Below are 18,292 nucleotides of genomic sequence, written 5' to 3'. Positions count from 1 at the left end.
TTCCTCTGGTCCACTAATTTTGTCACTTGGTCAAAGAATGCAATAAGATTTGTCTGGCATGATCTGTTTTTGACAAACCCGTGTTGATTTTTAGTAATGACTTTGTTTGTCTGTAGGTATTCGCTGATTCGTTGTTTGATTATCTTTTCCAGAATCTTCCCAGGTATTGAGGTCAGGCTGATAGGTCTGTAATTTCCTGGGTCCTTTCCCCCCCCCTTTTTTGAAGATGGGAACTACATCAGCTCTTTTCCAGTCCTCTGGTAGTTCCCCAGTGCTCCAAGATCTCTGAAAAATATAGTTCCGTGGTTCTGAGATTACATCTGCCAGTTCCTTGAGAACCTTGGGATGTAATCTATCTGGTTCTGGTGATTTGAACTCATCTAGGCTGGACAGGTGTTCACTTACCATTTTCTTACCTATCTTAACTTGTATTTCTATTTTGTTTTTTATGGCACTATTTTTGATAGGTTGGTCTGTTGTCCAAGTTACCATCTGTGCTATCTCTGCCCCATTCCCAGACTCAAATATGCATTCCCAGGCTGTAGAGATTGTCCTGCAGTGCAATGAAGGATCAGTCACCATGTTTTACACTGTACTATGCTCAGGGCTTTTTTTCAGCCGGAACGTGGCGGAACCGCGTTCCGGCACCTTTTTCCGGGCCGGCCGCACCGGGCGCAACATCTGGGGGGGCGCGCTCGCACTCGCAGCTCTCTGCCCCTGCCTGGCTCACAACCGCGGCCATAGGGAGGCTCGGTCGGCGCGCCCCTGGCCCGTTTCCTAGGCGACCCTGCCCGAGCAAATTTTACTTGCATTCCTGTTCTCTAAAGGGGCGGTCCTAGGGTTTGATGAGGGCGTGGCCAGGTTTGGGTGGGGGCGTGGCCAGGGGAGGGAGGTGAGTTCCACCACCTTTTCTCTGAGAAAAAAAGCCCTGACTATGCTACATGGGCTTCCTGGTGGCTGTTTACTTCCTGGTGGCATTTCGAGTCCAGAGACTGCCTAGGGCCTTCAATGAAGCCAAGCTGATCACCTTCAACATGCTGGTGTTCTGTAGTGTTTGGATCTTCTTTGTGCCCACCTACCTGAGTACCAAGAGCAAATACATGGTGGCCATGCAGGTCTTCTCCATCTTGACCTCCAGTGCTGGGCTGCTGGGTTGCATCTTTTTCCCCAAGTGCTACATTATTCTTTTTCAACCTGATTTGACTAGAAAGGAACAGCTTATTCTGAAAAGCAAAATAGAAATGTGACATGGTGCGAACCATCTGAATCCCACCACTGAATTGGACCCAGAAACCACACTGGCAGCCAACCTCTGCAACAAATAGCACCACATTGGTGTTAAAGGGGGTTCTCCATTGCCAGCAGCCAGGCCACCCACCCACCCATCATCCATCCATCCATCCATCCATCCATCCATCCATTTATAGTCTGCCTTTTTTTAGCTGGCCTTAATCTAGTTTCTCAAGACAATAACACAGAACTAGTGGGAGGTGAACAAACAAAAGTATGCATTAGTGTGTCACAATTTTGATTGGGAGCCCCCCCAGAGTTTGATATAAGATGGACAGCTATATAAATGTTATAAAAGAAAGAAAAAGAAAAAGAAAAAGAAGGAAGGAAGGAAGGAAGGAAGGAAGGAAGGGTGGGAAGTCAGCCCCCCAGAGAAGGAAATATTAAAAGGGCAGGAAAATATATAGAAACCTTCTTTCTAAAGCAGTCGCCATGTTGTTTATCCCTGGCTTGGACTGAACCACGATGAAGAAGACTTTTTCCTTCAACAGAAGGAAATAAGTTGCTACACAAATATATTTTTCTTCCCTATTCCCTTGTTATTGAAATCAAAGGAAAAACTTGGAGATAGAACAGAGGTGATGCTTCTCCATATAATTATCAAAATCACATTGATTTTTGACTGCCTTCTAATCACACGTCTTGGGAATTCTCCAAAGTTCACTGTTGAGCTGATACAAATATCACTTTCAAGATCAATAGGGGAAACATCGTTCATCACAGTTTGGGTGCTCAGGGACAAAAAAGCCTTTATTATCACTGAGAAGTTGTGATACTGTGCTGTAAAGCTTGAGCCTTTAAGCTGAATTCTATCTGTGCTAGGAAAGCCACAAAAGCAATTGTGATATTGCAAGAGCACTTTGCCTCCTTAAACCACTTCTTTAATTCTTTGAGAGCCACCTGACTCTGCAAGACACATAGGAAATGGTTCTGCTCCATCTTCTGATGCTTCTGTTGCCCCGGACAGCCTGCAGGATACATAAGGCCAAATGCTCCTTAACTTTAGAAAGGGATGAGTCCGATCCATTGACTTATTTCAAGCCTGGGGACTATCTCATTACTGGAATCGCTTCTGCAACAACCACTTCATTTCTACCATTCACTTTCAAACAGGCTCCAGCTAACAAAGTTTCCTGGTAAAACAGCATCTCCCACCCCTGCATGCTATTGATTCAAAAAGGTTTAGATATCCTGTACTTTTTCATCAATCTCTTTTGTCTGGATCACTGGAGACAGAGGTTTTAGCAGGGTCAAAACTAAGGCACTACCCAATGCCCACTATGTCATTTTTGCCTTCAGGTTCCTTAACGCATAAAGGAAAAAAAAAAAGTCATTGGAATATTGCTAGATGTACTCCATGCCTTTTCTCTGAATCTCCATTCAAACCTATGAAGAACATTGAATGAGCAGGATATCTAGAAAAGACAAAATATGTGAAAAAATGTACTTGCATTAGTTTTCTCTTGCTCCAGGGCAAGACTGAGACCAGCCATTTGGAGAAAGTAATGACTCTTTCAGATCCTGTTTTTCTCTTGCTGGGTCTCCTGCTGCAAATTCTTTCTTCTTGATGGACAGAATAGGCAGACTCTGCCACTCAAAAACAACTCCAGGAATTTCCTAAAAACTCTTCCTGCTCAATTTCTTAATATCTCTGCCCTTTCTCTTTATAGCTGTAGGGCAGACATGCCTGCATTCAGGTATGAATGAATATTAGGTATGTTTGATTTTGTCCACAGAAGAAAAAAAAACTTTTAGCTTTGAGATCATTGCTTCTACTAGGTCTTTGTTCCTCAACAAAGAGGAACAAAGATTATTAGGGGGCTGAAGGCTAAAACATATAAGGAATAGTTGCAGCAATTGGGTATGTCTAGTCTAGTGAAAAGAAGGATTAGTGGTGACTTGATAGCAGTATTCCAATATTGGAAACAAACAAGAAGGGATCAACATATTTTCCAAAGCATTAAAAGACAAGACAAGAAACAATGGATGGAAACCAATCAAGGACAGATTCAACCTAGAACTAAGGAAGAATTTCCTAACAGTGAGAACAATTAACCAGTGGAACAACTTGCCTCCAGAGGTTGTGGGCGCTTCATCACTGGAGGTTTTAAAGAAGAGACTGGATAGCTACTTGTCTGGAATGGTATAGGGTCTCCTGCAGGGAGTTGGATTAGAAGACCTACAAGGTCCTTTCCTACTCTGTTATTCTGTTACCTGTTAACTTGTCCTGTGATAGCAGCCTATTCTATAGTGAAATTCTGCATTCTATGAGATGCTTAGTTGTCCTGAGAGATGCTATACCATTGTGGGAGCATATACAAATGTACACTGCATTCAGAAAGTATTCAGACCCCTTTCACTTTTGTCAGTTTTGTTATGCTGCAGTCTGATTCTACAGTTGTTGAAAGTCATTTTTTCTCATTAATCTACATTGTTTCCCATAATGACAAAGTGAAAACAGAATTTTACAAATGTCTGTAAATTTATTAAAAATAAAAAACTGAAATATCACATTGGCATAAGTATTCAGACCCTTTGCAACAGGACTTGAAATTTAGCTCAGCTCTTGATCATTGCTAAAATGTTTCTATACCTTGATTGGAGTCAACCAGTGGTAAATTAAATTGATTAGACATGATTTGGAAAAGCACACACCTCTCTGTAGAAGGCCTCACAGCTGACCATGCATACTGTAGCAGAACAAAAGCCATGAAGTCAAAGGAACTGCCTGCAGAGTTCAGAGACAGGATTATTGCAAGGCACAGATCTGGGGAAGGCTACAATAAATTTTCTGCTGCACTGAATATTTCTAAGAGCACAGTGGCCTCCATAATTCTCAAATGGAAGAGGTTTGGCACAACCAGGACTCTTCCAAGAGGTGGTTTCCCAGTCAAACTGAGCAATCAGGGGTGTAAGAGATGTCACCAAGAACCCAATGGTCACTCTGACTGAGCTCCAGAGATCTTGTGTGGAGATGGGACAGAGTTCCAGAAGGACAACCATCACTGCAACCCTTCACCAATCTGAGTTTTATGGCAGAGTGGCTAGACAGAAGCCTTTCCTCAGTGCAAAACACATGAAAGCCAACTTGGAGTTTGCAAAAAAAACAAAAATCACCTGAAGGACTCTCAGAGGAATAAGATTCTCTGGTCTGAAACCAAGATGGAACTGTTTGGCCTCAATTCTAAATGTTATGTCTGGAGGAAACCAGGCACCACTCATTACCTGTCCAACATCATCCTAACAGTGACGTGTGATGGCAGCATCATGCCGTGGGGTTGTTTTTCAGCAGCAGGTACTGGGAGACTGGTTAAGGTTGTGGGAAAGCTGAATGGAGCAAAGTACAGGGATATCGTCAATGAAAACCTGTTCCACAGTGCTCAGGACCTCAGACTGGGCAGAAGGTTCACTTTCCAACATGACAACAATCCTAAGCACACAGCTAAGACAACACAGAAGTGGCTTAGGGACAATTCTGTGAATGCCCTAGAGTGGCCCAGCCAGAGCCCTGACTTGAACTCTATTGAACATCTCTGAAGGGATCTGAAAATGGCTGTCCACTGACAGTCGCCATCCAACCTAACTGAACTTGAGAGGATTTGCAAGGAAGAATGGCAGAAAATCCCCCAATCTAGATGTGCAATGCTTGTCGCATCATACCCCAAAAGACTTGAGGCTGTAATTGCTGCCAAAGGTGCTTCAACAAAGTGCAAACATTTCTAAAATTCTGTTTTCACTTTGTCATTATGGGGTACTGAGTGTAGATTAATGAGGAAAAAAATGAATTTCAACAACTGTAGAATCAGGCTTCAGCATTAACAAAATTGACAAAAGTGAAGGGGTCTGAATACTTTCTGAGTGCACTGTATGTTTGGAGTCTTACTAGTACAGAAGGAATAGAAAACATAAATACCAAAGATGATAAACATCTCAAAGGCAGTGACAGAAAAAAATATGGCACAGAACTTCTAGTTAAATCTGAGGAGTATAAAAGGGAGGTTTAGATAGCCTGAGTAAAGATGACGGTTTTTACAATAGACTTCAAATCAAGTCCCTTGCACACCAACTGATGGTAAAGACAGATCAGTTTTAGATTCTGACTAGAAATTAAATGTGTCTATTTTCTAGATAAACCAAAAGAATCAAGAAAACCAATACTAAAGACATTGCTTTCCCTGTGATGGAAAACCATATGATTTATCGTGTGTGTGTGTGTGTGTGTGTGTGTGTGTATTTTCAGGAAAGCAACCTCACAGTGCTGGAAAATCCTGTCCTTCTTGTTTGCTATCCGTGAGATCAACCAGGATCCCAGGATCTTACCCAACCTCACCCTGGGCTACAACATTCATGACAATTACTTTGATGCCAGAACAACTTCAGAAGGTTTGGTAGATCTGCTCTCTCCTGGGCAGGCAGATGTTCCAAACTACAAGTGTGGAGGAAGACAGAATAACCTCTTAGCTATAATTGAAGGGACAGAAACAGACATCTCCTTCTTAATTTCATCCATGTCAGGCAACTACAAAATCCCTCAGGTGAGAAAGTCTCTTTTTTAATTTCACTGTAAAGACTTATAATGGGGGGGGGGGTCTAATTAGCTGGAATTTGGCTAGTCGGCATTAATGGGCAGAAATCCAGTGTTTTGTTTGCACTCCAAAGTAAGTGTGTTGTTTAACAAGTACAACCTGAATAAAATCACAGATGAGATGATAGAAATGAAAATGAAGAGCAATAGCACTAGCATTTAAACTTATATACTGCTTCACAGTGCTTTACAGCCCTCTCTAAGTGGTTTACAGAGTCAGCATATTGCCCTCAACAATCTGGCTCCTCATTTTATTGACCTCAAAAGGATGGAAGGCTGAGTCAACCTTGAGCCGGTGAAAATTGAACTGCCGAACTGCTGGCAGTCTGCAGTCAGTAGAAGTAACCTGCAGTACAGCACTCTAACCACAGCACCACCACGGCTCTTAGAGCCTATAAATTCAAAGCAAACATTAGATATACAGGAAGGTGATATGAGAGATATATAATCTTATATTCTGGTGATCACATCTCATTAATGGAGGAGCCAGCAAAATATGATATAAGGAGAGCGCTGTAGAATCTCAAAGGTTCACATCCCTCAAACGAATTAAATAATTGCAGAGGCTTTTAGGTGCCAAGTGGCTTGAAAACAATAACAGACATAAATAGGACAACCTATGCTGAACAGAATGCGTTAGGCAATCTAAGATAACATTTAGCATAACAGGAATTTGGAAGCAAAACACTAGCAAACCCTGTCCTGAAACTAAACCAATCACCAATTCCTTCTTCTCTTTATCAGGTCAGTTATTCTTTTGTTTCCCATGTTCTGAGTGATAAAACACAGTTCCCCTTTTTCTACACCATGGTCCCCAAAGAAGGAGTCCAATATCTGGGGATTCTCAAATTGCTCCTGCATTTCCAAAGGACATCAGTTGGTCTCTTTGCTCCAGACACTGACAATGGCAAGCATTTCATGGGAACGTTGGTGCCGATGCTGTTCAAGAACGGGATATGTGTTATTTTCTCACAAACCTTTTCAGGAGTGAATAGACAAAATGTGGCGATCAACGTAAATGCCAATTCTGCCTCAGTGCAGAAGTGGAAAGAAGTGAATGTATTTATTTACTTTTCAGACCCTGGATTCTTTATGGCTGGGATATGGGCAATAGTGAATATAATTGAAAGCTCAACATTGTACATAAATTCACATTTTGCAGAATCAACAATCTCCACAGGGAAGATCCTTGTCACAGCAGCTTTGTGGGACCTCACATTTGACTTGAAATATAATGTTGTATCATATAAAAACATTCACGGTTTATTTTCCTTTCTTACTCAGAAAAAGAAAAAGATAAAATATGATTTCCTCCCTCTTTTCATTTCTCTATATCAGTTTGCATATATAGCATTTCCCTGCTCTTACTTCAAGGCTGCCCCATCGGTGAAAGGCTGGACAAGATGCATTGAGAATGAGGCAGTGGGGGCCCTTCCCCAAGGCGAGATTGAAAAAACTGTGTCTCTAGACACCTCTCGTGTTTACCACACACTCTGGGGCCTGGCACAGGTCTTAGATGTAGCTTATTCTTCTCAATTCAAGAGGAGGAAGGTGGAAGGTGATGGAGGGACATCAGTACTGCAAATTCTGCAACCGTGGCAGGTATTCCCTTCCAAATCACAGAGATTCCCACTGAACATGTGCATCTGAAAAGCAATTCTGGAATCTTCAGAAACCCAAAAAGTGTCTGTTCTAGTGGGGATGAGGTTTATTTATTAACTTCTCTAAATACAATCTACCAGATAGTGCTTATGGCAATTTAGAGTATTCCAGATAATTATATATAAATATCCATGACAGATAGTAGACATACATTTAATACCTTAAATAAAAATTCTGCCTTAGGTCATGTCTATTTTCATTAGCATTCATTCTCCTTGTGGTTTTAGACAATCTGAAGTGACCTCTTAAAGGCCGAAAGGTTAACTACACTGTCTATCTGGAAGAATATGATTTTAGAAATGAATTCAGAAATGGGGAGGGTGTTGTAAGAATGAGTTCATTGTGCCCCAATACATTTTTGGTGATGGACTACCATCTACTCCTGAGAGGGGGGGGATTTTTTAAACTTACTGGGAAAAGCATTTCATAGTGTAAGTCCTTAAACCATTGATTTTGTAATTTAGGAAAGTCTAGTTCAAAATATATAAGAGAATCTGTCTGCGTAGCTCAGGGTTGAACTGTGGAGTCCTTTAGTGCTCTCTGTACTTGCTTATATGCTTGAAGACATTTCGTTACCCTGCTAGGTAACATGACAATGGTATTGTTTATGAGTAATGAAATATCTGCAAGAAACTTCATCTTTATATTTACCTAACTGGGTAATGAAATATCTATGAGCAAAAAACCAAGCTCAAGAAGCGCTAAGGACTCCTCAAATATATATACAGCTAATCCTCACTTAATGATGCTTCAAATTAATGACGAGCTCAGCAAGGATGTTTTACATCAGGGGTGTCGAACTGCTGGCCTACGGGCCGGTTGTATCATGTGGAGGTAGCACCCACCCCATTTCTGGCAATATGAAAAAAGTCACGATACGTCACGACATGTCACGTGATGTGGCGAGTGTGACACCTGTGTTTTATCTCCTATAAAGCACTTCCCACTGTCACAAAATATTGCACCCCCACAGTCACAAACCGATCTGAGTGCTTGGCAACCTATTTGTACTTACAACCTGTTGCCAAGCACCCCAAGATCATGTGATTCCCGTCTGCAAACCTCTCTACCAGATATCCCAGAAAGTCAATGGGAAAGTAGCAAGCTGCTGCCAGCTGCCAAGAGAACTCCATTTTGTCTCTGGTGACTGGCTAAAAGAGCTCCCTATTGAAGGATTTCAGTTGTCAAAATCAAGAAAATCCTTTTCTCCTTGAGCTCCATGCCAGGATGCCTTCACTCATTACCTGATATTCTGTTCGCTTAATGGCCTATGAGAGTGCTTAACAGCTCCAACTGGGAATGGTAGGACCATGGTTGTTGAGCGTAACAATCACATAACATCTCACTTAATGACCACCTTCCTCAACAACCGAGATTCCAGCCCCAACTGTAGTCATTATGCGAGGACTTCCTGTACGTCTTATCATCTATAAATAAGATTAATAAAAAGCTATTTTGGTGTTTGTAGGACTGCTCAACAGAAATTCGTTTTTACTAAGCACAAACCTTTTCTTTGCTGTTGCAGCTTCATCCTTTCTTGCAAAATTCTCAGTTTTACAACACTTCCACGGATGGAGTGTATTTAGATGAGAATGGTGAACTAGCAGCTGATCTGGACATTGTGAATTGGGTGAAATTTTCTAATGGTTCTATCGTCTGTGTGCAATTTGGAAGCATAGGAAGGCAGGGCTCCTCAGAGCCCCAATTTAACATTGATGAAGATGCCATGGTGTGGCTCAAATGGCTCAACCAGGTGGGAGGGAAGAAGTCATTCCATGTCACTCCCCTTACTTTCACCTACCATATAATTACTGTAAGACTCTCTCTGAAGTTCTTTAGATCTTCTGATCTCTTTTTGCTATTGATTTGGCCATTTCAGGTACCATACAATGCATTGTGTTTCATGAATAAGACAGTTTCCAACAATTGAACTGGGAAAGTAAAACACGTTTCTATAAGTATTGGTTTGTTTATGCATTTATTTATTTATTTATCATTAATATTGTAAACCTACCCACCAGGAATAGCCCTCTGCACAGTGTTTATGCATATAGAAATATACTAGCAACAAAAATATAAAATATAAAACCAAAATATTTTGATAAAGACCCCCTTTCTGAGCGAGATGGGCAGTTAAGAAATATGAAATATAAATAAACAAATAAACAAACAGCAGTCAATTAGCAGAATAACACAAAGGAGTGACAATTAGAGTAATACCAATTGTAAGAGAAGAGCAATGAAGATCAACTAGTCCGCATTAAGCAACTACAATTGGGACCAGTAACTCTGGTGCTTAAGCAGAGGTTGAAGCTGTCTGTGAAGCTTGCCAAAAGGCAACCACGTGACTATGAGACTGCGACGGTTGTAAACAAAGGGACAGGTCGTAGAGTTACTTTTTCAGCATCACGTTCACTTGGAACAGGTTGCTATATGAGACAGCCATCTCAACCTTGTATTCCCGTACGTGGTAATGCAAAATATCTGCTTTTGAACAGACATATTATCCTAGAAATGATGCAGATCAAAACATCACATGTTTTTGGAAATTCATTCAACATGGCTGAATTCTCATAATCCCATGTCCCTCACACAAATATGTGAGCATAGCTAGCACAGAAGGAAAGAAAGTGGAAGCAGGAATACTCTGAGAGGCCATCAACCACTTTCACTTGCTTTGATTTAGTGCTATTTTTAGGGTTTAATCTCACTCCTAAACTTACTGAACACCCTTCCCCAGCTTTGTGTAATTTCCATCTTTGCCTCTGCTTTCTGTTAGATAACTAGATACTCTGGTTTCTCTTCAGATCATGTAAATCTTTCACTTTTAACTAAATATTTCTGTTGAAAGGGACATTTTTGAGTTTGTAACTAATTTTTGAGGCTCTCATTGTCATATGATGAGAACCAGGAAGCAGGTCTTTTCTGTGGCAGGCCTGCCCCTTATAACACTTTGCCACTTGAAGTTCACCAGGCATCCATGCTTTTAGCCTTCTGTAAGGCTTTGAAAAGTTGCCTTTTCCTCCATGCATTGGGAGAAGACTAGATAATTGCATATTAGAATGGATTGGTGCCTAGTTTTTGTTCTTGAGGTTTGTTTGTTTGTTTTTAAAATTTTAGTATTTTAATCAGTTGAGTTTTTAGTTTTACAATGATTTTATGTGCCTCCTAATTTTTGATTGAGAGCCACCCAGAGTTGGTTGAAAGATGGGCCGTTACATAAATGTATTAAATAAATAAATGGACATCCCAAAGGTGCTTTTTCAAGAGGTAACTGTACTTTCTTTGTTTTTCCTTGAAGACATTTCACTTCTCATCCAAGAAGTTTCTTCAGTTCTGACTGAATGGTGGGGAGCGGAAGGATTTATGTTCCTTGTAGTCATCTGGTCATTGGCACTCTTTCTGAGAGTTGTTGAGGCTACTTGGAGATAAACCTCCAAATGGCCTTAGCGGCTCTCAAAAAGAGTGCTAACTATGAGCCGTGCTGACACAGTGGTTAGAATGCTGTATTGCAGGCTAATTCTGAAGACTGCCAGCAGTTCAATTCTCACTGGCTCAAGGTTGACTCAGCCTTCCATCCTTCCGAGGTCAGTAAAATGAGGACACAAATTATTTGGGGCAATATGCTGACTCTGTAAACTGCTTAGAGGGGGCTATAAAGCACTATGAAGCAGTATATAAGTCTAAATGCTATTGCTATTGATTGTTTGCTTAGACCCTGCCTCCTTCCAGATGTGTGGAAAGCTGCCATTCTGGTTCTCTCAAGGTAATCCAGAGAGGACAGCCAGTTTGCTGCTATGACTGTGTTCCTTGTGCAAAGGGGACCATCTCCACTCAGAAAGGTGAATGGTTCCTGAAGGAAGCAATTTTCTTGCATTGAATGTACTCAGTGGTATTTTTAAATATGCATTTTGTCTTTATTTCATTTTTAAAATTTGCAATTTGCTTCATAATATAAACATTAATAAAGGAAGTGGGATAATGATAATGGGTTTTGTGTTATGATGCCAGGTTTCAGCAATCTGCATGCAACCTTTGCTTCTTAGCTAGAACAGGAATATTAAGCATTCCTATTGCAAAAACTATTTTTTTTTGGGGGGGGGGGATATTTTACAATCAAATTAATTGTCTTTTAAACAAATCTTTTTTTCTCTTCAACCATCTTGTTTTGATTTAATTCTAATTTGTTCTTGTGCAACCCTGGCTCAGATTGGGACCCCAGAAATTATTTTGACACTATTAGGACTCTGCAACTGGTTTCAAAGAGAAACATTAGAAGATAAATGCAGCCCCTGCCTGAAACTCATTAAAGCAGTCTTTTTCAAGCTTGACAACTGGCTAGGAAATTCTGAGAGTTGAAGTTGCCAAGTCTGAAAAGCACTGCATTAAAGCAACCACAGCTTTTTCCAGGGCATGTGGCACATTCCTGAGAATGTACTCACCAGAAGCTTCTCCATCATCTCTGCTACTCTGATAAAAGGGGCTGATCTACTGAGTCTCGGGTTAAGCTGCATTGATGCTCTGAAGTCCTTCTAGAGAACCTTTTGAGGGACATTTGCAAGTCCCTCATTGAATTGTAGGCCTTCCTGATTTCAGTGACTAGTAAGACATTTCAGGAATTTCTTAAAGTTGGATCTCCTTTAGGAAGGAAGCGAAGAGATAACTATTAATATTGGAATTAACTTACAAATATAGAGATGGAACAGAAATAAGCATGAACATTTTAAAGGGTAAGAGAATGATGAAGTTCATTGTTTCCAGAATATATATTTTTAAAGAAATTCAAACTGCTCTCTGTCCATTCCTGATTCCTGAAGAGAGGGTTGGACTAGAAGACCAAGGTCCATTCTAACTCTGTTATTCTGTTATAAGACCAATTGTTAAAAGGTTTTTTTCCCTATTAATTAATTCATTGCTCTGGTCAAAACACCAAAACACTTTTAAATCCATCTAAATCATGCAAGGTAATACTTATTCCTTTTCCATAGCATCCATTAAACACAATCTATCTATAAAGGAAGATACTCTTAAAACTAACTTCTAGGTCCATTATACAAAAATACTCATTAAATATATCCAATGTTAAAAAAATAATAATTTTGTGAGCCCTGGTTGCACAGTGTTTAGAATTTCAGACAAATTCTGCCCACAGCCTGGAGTTCAATATTGACAGGGCTCAAGGTTGATCAACCTTCCATCTTTCCAAAGTTGATAAAATGAGGAGCCAGATTGTTGGGGACAATATGCTGACATTTTTCATGATAATTTCTTTTGCCATAGCTGCTTAATGATAATTTCATGTCATAAAATGTTTTATAAAATTTGCCAAGTTTCAGTTCCATGGGAGTTATTAGTACCAGATTCTGGACACATTCTGTAAATTAGCCCATCTAAAGTACCTTGATTGAAAATGTTTTGTCCTATGCTGCACCATTTTGCCCAATTAAAGGTAATGTGAATCAGAATTTTAGTAATATATAGATTTTTTTAAAAAAAGGATCAAACAAAAGCATTTTCCCATAGGAAGGTTGCTTTATAATTAATTCCAAAAACATATCCCAAATTTATTTATATTATAAGGGATTAAGGACCCTTAATCTTCTTTGTACCTTTTTAAAGACAAAATTTTAGTCTTCTTTTTATTCCCCCCAAAAAATAAATCCCTAAATTTGTATTTAAAACTTCTTTAAATAAGGACTGAAGAAAACTCACCTGGTGCTATAAAACCCAATAATTCAAAAGTTCCTAGTAGTTGAAAAGCTGTTAACAATTTCAAACGTTGTTAGAAGAGGAAGTATATGAACTCAGTCTCCAACTGTAGGATGAGCAGGATGGCTCTTCCCTCATCCCACAAAGCTCTAAACTCTCTGGAGTGAGTTTCTTGCAATCTCCTTAAGAGGAACAATTGTCTGGAGCACTTGTGGATGATCTCCTCTCTTTGTCCAGAGACCAATTATTGGCAAGCCTGTCTATGAACAAGGGCTTCATTCTGTCACAATTGTCAGATTGCTCTTTTTTCTGAACCTTTTATTATTATTTCTATTCTTTTTTTAGTTTGCATTGGTTTGTATTGTTTAAATTGCAATTCTTAATAAAATGATTATTTAAAAAATGATGAATAAACAAGATATTCCTTTTCTTTGCAGATGCAGTCCACTGCACCAGATGTTTCGAAGATCAGCATCCAAATGAATACCAAAATCACTGTCTTCCAAAATATATAACCTTTTTGTCATATAAAGAATATTTGGGGATCATCCTGGGTTCTTTTGCTCTATTTTTGTCATTCATCACAGCCTTTGTATTAGTAATTTTCATAAAATCTCATGAAACTCCAATAGTTAAAGCCAACAATCGGGATCTCTCCTACATTCTCCTCATCTCACTCCTCCTTTCATTTCTCACCACCTTTCTCTTTATTGGCCAGCCAAGGAAAGTTACCTGTCTTCTCCGACAAACAGCCTTCATCATAGTTTTCTCAGTGGCCGTATCTTGTCTTTTGGCCAAAACCATCACAGTGGTGCTGGCCTTCTTGGCCACAAAGCCAGGGAACAGAATGAGGAGGTGGCTTGGGAAGACTTTAACCAATGCTCTTGTTCTTGTTTGCTCTGCTGTCCAAGTTCTGATTTGCTCCATCTGGCTGGCAATCTTTCCTCCTTTTCCTGACACAGACAAGCACTCCCATCCTGAAGAGATTGTCCTGCAGTGCAACGAAGAACCTGTCATCATGTTTTACTCTGCTCTTGGCTATATGGGTTTCCTGGCTGTTGTCTGCTTCACAGTGGCTTTCCTGGCCCGAAGACTACCTGGGGCCTTCAACGAAGCCAAGCTCATCACCTTCAGCATGCTGGTCTTTTGTAGTGTTTGGGTCTCCTTTGTGCCCACTTACCTCAGCACCAAAGGTAAATACATGGTGGCCGTGCAGATCTTCTCCATTTTGGCCTCCAGTGCTGGACTGCTGAGTTGCATCTTTTTCCCCAAGTGCTACATTATTTTGCTGAGGCCAGAGTTGAATACAAAGGAGCAGCTAACCACAAAAACCAATCTATAGATTCATTGTGTATATCTGGGCAATTGCTCTTTTCTCACACTCTCACTCCACCCTCACTCCAGATTTTCACATCAATATGATTATGAATGTTTATAAGGAAATGAGATGCCATCCATTAAAACAAATGGTGCATTGGTTAAAGTGCAGTATTGAAGGCAAACTCTGCCCACAGCCTGCACTTTGATTCTCACCAGCTCAAGGTTGGCTCAGCTTTACATTTCTTCCAAGATTAGTAAAATGAGGACCCAGTTTGTGGGGGCAATGTGCAAAATAATGTTTCCATTATAAATTGCCAGAAAGTGCTGTAAAGTGATAGAGGGCAGTGTATACCATTGCAGGATACAATCTGGATCGATCACTGGGACCAGAGGTTTAATCTTCTAAGCTTTTGGACTTCTGCTGGAGCCCATCCTGAGGGACCTTCCCTCTAACCAGAATATCCTGGAACACGTATATTTGCCTTCATTCTTAAAAGACTAATGTAGATATTTATACACGTATATGAATCTCTCAATACAGTATATGTCCTGTATATACTTGTTCCTTTTTTCTTTGTTGTCTTATAATTGTGTGTATTGTTTCTGTTTTCTTTTTAAAAATTTCAGCTATTCCATTAATAAAACAAAAGTAAAGTTTATCAGATTATTTGTATTATGAGGACCAAACGGTTACAATTGCAGATGCTCCTCACAAGAGCTAGAACAGGCAATGGTTGGAGAAGCAGGGGGCATAAGACAACAGACCCAAAGGAGTTCTAGGATTCAATTTCATTTGGAAAATATATGCTAGAAATTTGATGGGAGACACTGGTGTCCATAATAGAAGTTGGAAGAAGGGAGATGATGGACACAGTGTGGCATTCACATACAAAAAAAAAGGAGGGCTAGCATTGTGATAGATTCTGACATCTTGATTATTTTGACTTCCTTTTCCAGATTGGGTCTGGTAGGCATTTGCTTTGAATGTGACCCAGAAACTTTTTGATATACAATATGCAAAATAGCTTTGTTGTTGATGTGCTGCTAATGGCATTTTCCTTCCCAGAAGCCTGGCAGCTATATTTTGAACCAGAATCCAGAACCCTTCTGATACACAATGATGCAAGCAAAGCTTCATTGTTATTGTGCTGCTAAAGGGGTTCTTCTTGACATGAGACAGATCATTATCTGAGGAATCTGCTGCAGTTTTAACAATAGCAACATCATCATCATCATCATCGTTGTTGTTGTTGTTGTTGTTGTTGTTGTTGTTGTTGTTGTGAGGCACCCAGTCAGGCCTGGACTCTGACTGGGTGGCCCCGGGGGAGGATACGGGAGCAGGTCTTGAGACTGTTGTATGGGAGGAGTTTGACTCTGTGGCTCCTGAGGACGTGGACAGGATCTTGGGGAGGCTGAATGCAACCACATGTTTACTGGATCCGTGCCCCTCCTGGCTGGTGCTGGCAGCCCGGGGGGGTGCACGAGCCTGGCTCCAGGGAATTGTAAACGCTTCTTTAGGGGAGGGTGCCTTCCCCACGGCCTTAAAGGAGGCGGTGGTGAGGCCCCTCCTTAAGAAGCCCTCCCTGGACCCAGATGTATTGGCCAATTATCGCCCGGTCTCCAACCTTCGCTTTGTGGCGAAGGTTGTTGTGAGTGTGGTTGCGCAGCAGTTCCCTCGACACCTGGAGGAAACAGTCTATCTGGACCCACTCCAGTCGGGCTTCAGGCCGGGATACAGCACGGAAACGGCATTGGTCACGTTGGTAAATGATCTCTGGAGGGCCCGGGACAGGGGTTATTCCTCTGTCCTTGTTCTTTTGGACCTCTCGGTGGCTTTTGATACCGTGGACCACGGCATCATGCTGCGACGGTTGAGTTGGTTGGGAGTGGGAGGCACTGTTATGCGGTGGTTCTCCTCCTTCCTCACCGACCGTACGCAGTCTGTATTGGCAGGGGGACAGAGGTCGACCCCAAGGCCCCTAACTTGTGGGGTCCCACAAGGGTCGGTCCTCTCTCCCCTTTTGTTCAATATTTATGTGAAGCCGCTGGGAGAGATCATCCGTGGCTTTAAGGTGGATTTCCATCAGTACGCTGATGACACTCAGCTGTACATCTCCACCCCAGGCCACCCCAACGATGCCCTTGACGTGATGACCCGTTGCCTGGAGGCCGTAAGGGTCTGGATGGGGAGGAACAGACTCAGGCTCAACCCTTCCAAGACCGAGTGGCTGTGGCTGCCGGCGCCGCGGCATAGTCAGCTGACTCCATCACTGACTATAGGGGGCGAAATTCTGGCCCCCTCGGAGAGGGTGCGCAATCTGGGGGTCCTCCTGGATCCGCGGCTGACGCTGGAAGATCAGTTGTCGGCCGTGACCAGGGGGGCATTTTATCGGGTACGCCTGATTTACCAGTTGTGGCCTTTTCTGGACCGGGACGCCCTGCGCACGGTCACTCATGCCCTCGTTACCTCCCGCCTGGACTACTGTAATGCTCTCTACATGGGGCTCCCCTTGAGGAGCACCCGGAGGCTTCAACTGGTCCAGAATGCGGCCGCGCGGGCGGTGTTGGGAGGGACTCGTCGCTCCCATGTAACGCCGCTGCTGCGNGCCATTGCCCCAGTCCTAGGCCTTCAGCTGGGTTTTATAAAACCTTTTCGCTTTAGGCCTCCAGTGCCGTGTGCAAAAAAAAGAGGTTCAATCAATCAGTAAATTTCAACTTCTCGTGGGAAAAAAAACATCTTGCAAAGTTGGAATTGATTGATTGAACTTTTTAGTCCCACCCAGTCTGCCGTTACCACCACAGCCACACCCACCCAATGGGCCACACCCACCCGGCATCCAACGATGCATAAGTGGGCTTTGAGTTGCAGTTTGGGCACTCGGTCTCTAAAAGGTTCGCCATTAGGGGATACTTATTCAAAAATGGCTGCAACTGATGCAGCAATTGAAGGTTAACAAAAGCTTCACTGCCATGACCTCTATATCCTGCTGAAGCACGACTCAGGAGAAACTCCAATTTAAGGAATATTATATTGTTACCACTGAAAGTTATATCTCTATGACCACAAAGACTACTGTATTATCTGGAGCACATGTTTGTCCTACAAGTTTTGAGCTGTTGCCTTGAGATTGTAGCGGAAAGGCAAACTGTAATTCCAGGTCAGGGTTCAAACAAAAAAACTTTCCCTTTCACTGGAGAAAGTTGGACACTGGGATTTCCAACCACGTCTGGAAATGCATCAAAGGATTCACACAAACATGTTTTCCTTTCCTGTTCCCTTGTTCATACAATCACAGAAGAAACCTAGGGACAGAAGAGAGGAGATGCTTCTTCTCTTTATAATTATCAAAATCATGTGGATTTATTGATTGCCTTCCCACCACACCCCCAGGGAATTCTCCAAAGTTCACTATTGAGTTGACACAAATGTTTGCTTTAAACTCAGTGCAGGGGACATCTTTCATCAGAGCTTGGGAACTCATGGACATAAAAGCCTTTAGTGTCAGTGGGAGAGTGTGATTTTATGCTGTAAAGCTTTAGACTTTTCAGATGAATTTGTTGTGGACTCCAATCTCCATTTGTGGTATAAAAGCCACAAAAGCAGTTGTGATATTGCAAGAGCCCTTTGCCTCCATCAACTGTTTCTCTAATTTTTTCAGAGCCACCTGATTCTGAAAGAAGTGGAAATGGTTCTATTATTTTTCCTGATGCTTCTGTTCTCCCAGA

At 41.6% G+C, this 18,292-nt stretch overlaps 1 protein-coding gene and 1 non-coding gene across 2 annotated transcripts; both read left to right on the top strand.

Moving 5' to 3' along the window:
* The first annotated feature begins 941 nt into the window (after window positions 1–941).
* Window positions 942–14,588, top strand: LOC114923069 (vomeronasal type-2 receptor 26-like). The gene is made up of 6 exons (XM_029285522.1): window positions 942–1,115; window positions 5,586–5,825; window positions 6,620–7,477; window positions 9,063–9,290; window positions 11,253–11,353; window positions 13,679–14,588. The coding sequence occupies exons 1-6, from the start codon at window positions 942–944 to the stop codon at window positions 14,586–14,588; spliced, it is 2,511 nt and encodes an 836-aa protein (XP_029141355.1).
* On the top strand, window positions 10,325–10,443 carry LOC114923071. The gene has a single exon (XR_003810562.1). It is a non-coding gene; the product is annotated as a U5 spliceosomal RNA (small nuclear RNA).
* Window positions 14,589–18,292: the final 3,704 nt, after the last annotated feature.

Source organism: Protobothrops mucrosquamatus, unplaced genomic scaffold (genome assembly GCF_001527695.2).
Source record: "Protobothrops mucrosquamatus isolate PMUCROS unplaced genomic scaffold, P.Mucros_1.0 scaffold1803, whole genome shotgun sequence".
Lineage (NCBI taxonomy): Eukaryota > Metazoa > Chordata > Lepidosauria > Squamata > Viperidae > Protobothrops > Protobothrops mucrosquamatus.
This window is presented reverse-complemented; position numbering and strand designations above follow the sequence as displayed.